Source organism: Anneissia japonica, unplaced genomic scaffold (assembly GCF_011630105.1).
Source record: "Anneissia japonica isolate Jap-2015-1 unplaced genomic scaffold, ASM1163010v1 scaffold652_len952628_cov199, whole genome shotgun sequence".
NCBI lineage: Eukaryota > Metazoa > Echinodermata > Crinoidea > Comatulida > Comatulidae > Anneissia > Anneissia japonica.
Window position 1 is genome coordinate 680,606 of NW_022757608.1, and position 6,797 is coordinate 687,402.

General features: G+C 32.3%; 1 protein-coding gene across 1 annotated transcript in view; it reads right to left on the minus strand.

Annotated features, from left to right (window-relative positions):
- The window catches only part of LOC117124825 (sodium/hydrogen exchanger 9-like), a gene marked incomplete at its 5' end in the record, with an annotated part of 10,788 nt that extends 4,405 nt beyond the window's left edge, over window positions 1-6,383 (minus strand). Inside the window, 8 exon segments of the mRNA XM_033271155.1 lie at window positions 773-858; window positions 1,254-1,305; window positions 1,768-1,921; window positions 2,715-2,826; window positions 3,207-3,320; window positions 4,785-4,873; window positions 5,716-5,821; window positions 6,257-6,383. Coding sequence (XP_033127046.1) covers window positions 773-858; window positions 1,254-1,305; window positions 1,768-1,921; window positions 2,715-2,826; window positions 3,207-3,320; window positions 4,785-4,873; window positions 5,716-5,821; window positions 6,257-6,383 — 840 coding nt within the window.
- Between the last annotated feature and the right edge of the window lie 414 nt (window positions 6,384-6,797).

The window sequence follows — 6,797 nt, forward strand, 5'->3', positions numbered from 1 at the left end:
GTTTTAAACAAGTTAAATAGACTGTAGGCCTCACCTCCACTACCTGAAGCAAAGTTTCTGTAACTGGCAAGCCCCTTTGATTGTACAATTTAAGAATATATATCCTTTAAACTGTTACATATTTTTGATTGATGATCTTTATTGTTGTACCATTAGCTTTGTTAGCATATGCATTGATACATCTGTGCCCTTCATAGTAATGTGCACATTCCATGTGGCTTATCCCATTAATTACATAAAGCGCGATTGCTGTTGTGTCTGAAGATTTGATTTTGAAGCGAAGTGCAATTGAATTGAATTGAATTGAAGTTTACATCCATTGTCCTTGGTTTAATTATCAATCACAGTTCTACATATATGGTATCAGGTTGTCCACAATGTTTAGTGCGTAGACTTGTGATGTGATGTGATGTCTCATGTGACATACTTGACACAATTTGATTCAGCATGTTGTGATATATGTATACATATTATACATCATTAAATTAATCTAATATGATGAGAAGTTATTCAAAGTTTATTAAAGTTTATGGCAACCTACAACAGAGTTTTCCCATTTTATTGATCCACCCGTGGTTTGAGAAGCCTCAAATGCTCATATCTGGGGGTTGAAGCCAAGCCAATCAATACCAGATCTACTCAGACCATGACATTACTTTCACACTAAAGTATACAGTAACTTGAAAGCTTGATATGGATTATCACACTAAGTAACAACTCAAGAAAATCTTGACCTATGAACTTAGTTTGCAATATCAAAATAAAAGGATACTTGAAGTCAAATTCATACCACAAGGAGACAATTTTTGCTTGCTTCTCTTTCTGTCTCTGGCGATGCAGTTGATGTTCTAGCGTACCCTACATTTTTTTTTTTGAAAATTTAAAATATAAAGTGAAATAATTTGAAAAGAATTGGCATGTCAATCAATTTCAGGTATTTGCAGTTAATGAAAGAAGACACACTGTCAAACAATTCTATCAAATAACGATCACTAATTGGACTAAAAAGTATAATTAAAAATATGTTTTTAAATGCACACATCAATATTAAATTATTGACTTTGTAATTAAAAATCTTTTAACAGTTGTTTTTCAAAACCTACATGCCCGATATCCATTATCATTCAATGTTCATAAATTTGGAAATACTTAACCAATTCCCATCAAATAAATAAAGATTATGTAGCTAGAGCTACTGCCTCTCAAATACCTGTGCATTTACCCTTCTGTGTAGAATTATATTTAGTACTTACAGAGTCCATAGTGTGGTGTGTTTGTTGGTCATCTTCATCCTCAACACCAACTCTAACATGAGTAGGGAAAAAGAAATAATTTTAGATTAAGTAAAATAATTAACAATCACCTTTTTTTTACAACATACAGAACCATGTACATTCTGGGAGGGAGATCATCTACTGTACATGTACTGCACTTTGAATGGGAGGGATGGGGAAGAACATATATCAGCAGCTTCAAGGGACAGAGAGTTCAGTCATCTTCAAGTAGCTGGCTCAAAAAACATAAACATTAAATCAGAAAATTTAGCAATTGATAATTGCTGAATTGTTATTACACTAAACTATTTCCTCATGTTTTATAAAATAAGCAGTTGCTCTAAGAGAAATATCTAAAGAAGTGAATAAGTAAAACAAACAACATAATTATTAAATATTTTATTGTAACAACAATGATTGATCTGTTAGTGTTTGATACACCCAGCCTGATAGGTCATTTCTCCGTGGAATATATAAAAAAAAACAAACATACCTTATTTTTAACCATGCTAACATTTGCGTACTCAGTCCCCCGCAGAAGACAACCGTTACTAAGACAATGATAAGGGTAGCATTCAACATCAGTTGCCTGCTCTCAGAAGCTGTGTTTCTTATTGCAAGTGCAAATGCAATGGCACCACGTAAACCTATCATAAAGGGACACATAAGGGAGATTCATTTATTTATGCTGCGATAGCAGTTTCCTTGAATAATATATTCTTGTAGGCCTAAAAAGTACCTCGGCCGGCGACGATTCATGCACATCATGAACGTACCGTACCTTTCCAGGCTTTATTCCAACAATCCAATGGAGCCTTTAACAAAACCAAACTGAAATTATTTAAAAATTTAATTTTGGAACACTTCTGAGTGATTTACCAATTTGTAATTGCGTTCTAACCAACATTTGCAACATCTATGATGTGGCTTACAACAACAAGGTGAAGCCATAATCAATGCACTGTCATCTGGCGATTTCATAGATTGTAAACAAATTCCAAAACCCACTATAAGTCACGTGACCCGAGCCGCCGATTCGATCTATTATAAGCAGTTATAGTGATTTTAAGTTGTGTTGGCAAAGACCTTTGGTGAGGGCCATTAGTGGTGTAGACAAGGAAAATACGGTAGATGGTATAAAACATTTTGGGCGAGGACCACAAATGGTGTAATTGAGAGATGTAAAGTGAGAACTATCTATTTGTTTGCTGGTCATTAAGGGAGGCCAGAAAGGTGGTGAAAATCACAGTAAAAATGAAACTGGAGGTCATTAGTTGTGTAGGCTCAGGCCTTCAGTAGTGTAGTACAGTCAAGAGATGGTGCTTCTTCGATAGTACATTTATTAAGATGAAAACAAACATATTAAATAAAAAGGACTTCTATGAAAGATATGCTACAGATAAAGATACTACAAAAAAAGAAAAAAAAATTGATATTAACCTGAGAACATTAGCATATGTTGGATGTTCATCCCTATCTTTTGTTTTCGTCCCAAATTCAGTAAAAATGACAACGGGTAAATATTACACAAGCGTCCCAAAATGATGGCAAGCTAAGCATAAACAATTTAAGGATCAAATCACGTAAAAATTTATGAAGAAAAAAAAATGTTTACTAAAATTAATAATGCTGTATAAAATCTATAATTTTGCTCCTATTATATTTCATGCAACTATATATAATGCTAAATGCTACAGTAATCTTATTGCTGCTACTAATTGAGAAATTTATAATCTTTTGACAACTACAACAAGTACAAGTTTTTTTGCAGTTTTAAAAGCCTAGCTAAATTTCTACAGTAAACCTTAAGAACTCCATTAAAAAATTAAATGCAAGACTGTCTTATAAAAAATAACTGAGATTTAACTTCAATTAAGCAATTGTAAGTAAACGCAAGTAAGATGGTATGAAATCATGTGAATTAAAGGATACAAAAGCTGCTAGGACAAAAAACAACTCAAATTGTTGATTATTTCTGTTGAACATGGAAATTCCCATGTAGGAAAAGATGAAATTCTCAGCTAGAAAATTTAACAACTCAAATAGCTGTAAAACAAGGGAAAAGTGTTAACATTAAAGATGTATCGACCCCTGAAAATAACAAAAAATCATAAAAATTAATTTAGAAATTTATTATGCAGCTACATACAAATTATAGCACATAGAAATTATTGAATTTAAAAGAATGTGTATTTTTCATTATTATACTAGATAATGATAATAAAAATAATAAGAAATAATAACACTTCCAATGATTAGAAGCGCTTCTATCATTTTTTGCTGTAAAGTTATGAGTAAACATTTTTTAAATACACAGATTTTATGTTACTTTACTAAAAATAAGCAAGTTAATTTTAAAAAATATTTGTTGGTGTCTTGCATGGGATAACATTACCCTTTAACAAAAATAACAAAACAATTACAGAAATAGTGATTTTGTTAGTCTATGAATTAAATAATTTGATAATTGATTATTGCGAATACTTATGCAATACCCATCAAAAATAGTAAAACAGTCCTGCTGCAGAAATTTTCCTTTCATTGCTAAGACTATGGGCTTATTTGACTGGTTCATTTCGTTGACTACGATTTTTAGTTAAGTATTATTTTCATTCGACTGGTTCGTAAAATAGACTTCATTGAAAACTAAAATTAACGTAAACCAGAGTGAGTTAATCAGCATTAACTTATCGATGTGACCAAAACAAACATGGCCGATTGGTGAGTTTAGAAACAACATTTGCGTTAATATAATTTAGATTAAATTTCAGAAAATAAAAATTATGATATTTACCTACATGAAGTAAATAAATAATTGTAGGCTAACAGAATTCAAAAACTGGATGAAAGCATTTTTTGACCAAAAACCCATACTTCCACAAGCCGAAGCAACCTTGAATCCGCAGCGTGTATCGCGGTAGCTATGCAGCCATTTTGTTTTCTATCCGACTGGTCGTTTTCGTTAAACAGGATTTTACAACTGTGCAGGTGGCCGTAGTTTAACGAAGAACGACCACTCGAATATGGCCAATGGGAATCGGACTGTTTTAATATCTTGGAGTGCTGTTCCATGGGAATGCTGGCTTTATTCTAGTATTAAACAAACTAGGTAAATGCAACTGCATTGGTATAGTTTGTAATAATAAAAAAAACTGTTTATCCTTCTGCTATTAGAGCACTTAATGATGGTTAATAATTGTTTGTAGTCTACTTTAGGTTTACAATCTGTCCTTATTTTTCAATATGTATTGCATGACCGTGGGTAAAATGTCAATAGGTAAATCTTACCATTGCAAGCACTTGGATTTTTTGAGTCAGTTTTACTACGAGAAATGGTAAAAATAACCGAGCCATGAAAATCAACTATTGAGAGTGCTAATATGTGACATCATTTACTTTACTTAGCCTAATGTTGGAAATAAAGAAATTACTTATAATTAACTAGTATTAAATATATTTTTAAAGATTGTGAACGATTTAAATTATGCTTCTGTATCTAAATGCAGTTACCTCTTTGGTTCTCCTTTTTGATTCATCCGATAAATTATTATATGTGTAATGCGCTTGTGTTACTCCACAGAATAAGATTGCAACAATTCCTGTAAAAAAACACCAACTTACAATTATTTTCAGTGAAACAACATTTTTATGTTGTTTTCTGTTTGCATGTTGAATACATCACTGTGTTGATGGTTACAATTTAACATTTCACAGTACGTATATGTTAGCAGTAGACAGGAAGGGACACATTACAAACACCAACTTAATGGATGTAATAAGGGTCCTTTCTATATATATATATTCACTGAACTTTTCACATCATCACTCTCTCAAACTGAAGTAGCAGGAGCAGTGCTCCATCAACTAGCACCTGTATCAAGCTAAGTTCTCCTGATTTAATAAGTTCAATGTTCTTTAAATTAGCATTCTGCAAACTTTTTTACTTCACAGCCAACTTGAGATTCTAGCACCAAGCCTCGGCCCAGCCACACCACGGACCAACATACCAAAACCTGGCATGAAGTTCCGATCATGAAAATTACTTACATGATCTTATGATACTGTATATATAATAATTTGAAATCATTATCTGTTCAATAAATGACAACATTTTGTATAAACTGCATATATCAATGAAGCAAAATTTTTTTTCCTGTGTGAATTTGTGGCCCTCAAAGAATGTTCTTTATCCCACAATTGGGCCGCAACCCATATATATTGCAGACCTTTGCTTTAAATCGTTTTTTTCACTTTTTAAAAAATTCTTGTTTATGAAACACAAAATGTAACTTGTTTGTATACGTTTATTCACTGCCTATTAAAGCTGTGTATATATGAAAGGAAATTTGTTTAAACAAGGTGAGGGCATAGTTGGAGGTAATAAAATTTATTTCTGTACACTATTGGTGCTCAGAAGGACAAAGCTTTCTTTAAATGTTACCTGTTAACTGTGCTGCTTCTGCCATCAGGTACGAACTGTAAGACATGATAAAAAAGAGGGCGGTCTCAAGCAGAGGGAACTCCCGCACCTTGGTAAATTTAGTTAGGTAAACATTATTGGTTAAGCATAATAATTATTTTTAAAAATCAATAAAAAAATATATATATTACGAACTTAAAATTAATGCTATTTAATAGACTTAATTCCGACAAGGATAATTCTTAACAAAGGTGAATACAAGCTCCAAGATTCAAGTAATTTGAGGCATGCCAACAGAAAACGTATTGTCACTGTATAATTGTAATGGCACTAAGTACTTAACATAGGAATGTGGTAGCATTGTATACCGTAAGCCATAATACTTTTACTCATAATTTTGGAAACAGTAAGACAAATCCGGTATATGAGGTATCTTCTGAAATATAATGTGGCGAATATCAATGTACAATCTAATACGGCAATTTTTGTATTGCGGACATAGATGCTGGTTGTGGGATGCATGAACCACTTAGTTGATGTTTAAATCATAAATAAAGGATATAAGAGCAGTCAAGCAGCCTAGAAGAGCACCAATAGCAAAGGAACCAATAAACACTCCAAAGAAGACACCTAATGAACGGAAGAAGGCGCCTGCAGTGAATCTAGAATCATTGAAATCTCCAACCGTTCTATAGGCGAAAAAATACATATATTATTACTTTCATATACTTAAGACTAAAAGTAACAATTCTTAAACTAGAGGGCTGAATATGCATGTCCTACAAACATACATGTTGTCCCACATACACACACACAATGTTTACATATGATTAAGTTGCTTTGAGTGACCTTGGCAAACAATATCAAAGGGTCAGAGATTAGCGGAAGTGGAGTGGAAAGGACCATTGTATCAAATGTGTATGTTACATGATAACAAAAACAAATATAACAACAAAAATAATGATAAATTAGCAATAATGATTTACAATAATAATAGTAATAACATTAGTAATAATATAAACAGTAACTATGAACAATAATGAATATTGTTTGTTTCATTTCGATTATCAGGCTAAAAGCCTGGCTCTTATACACATCTAGAT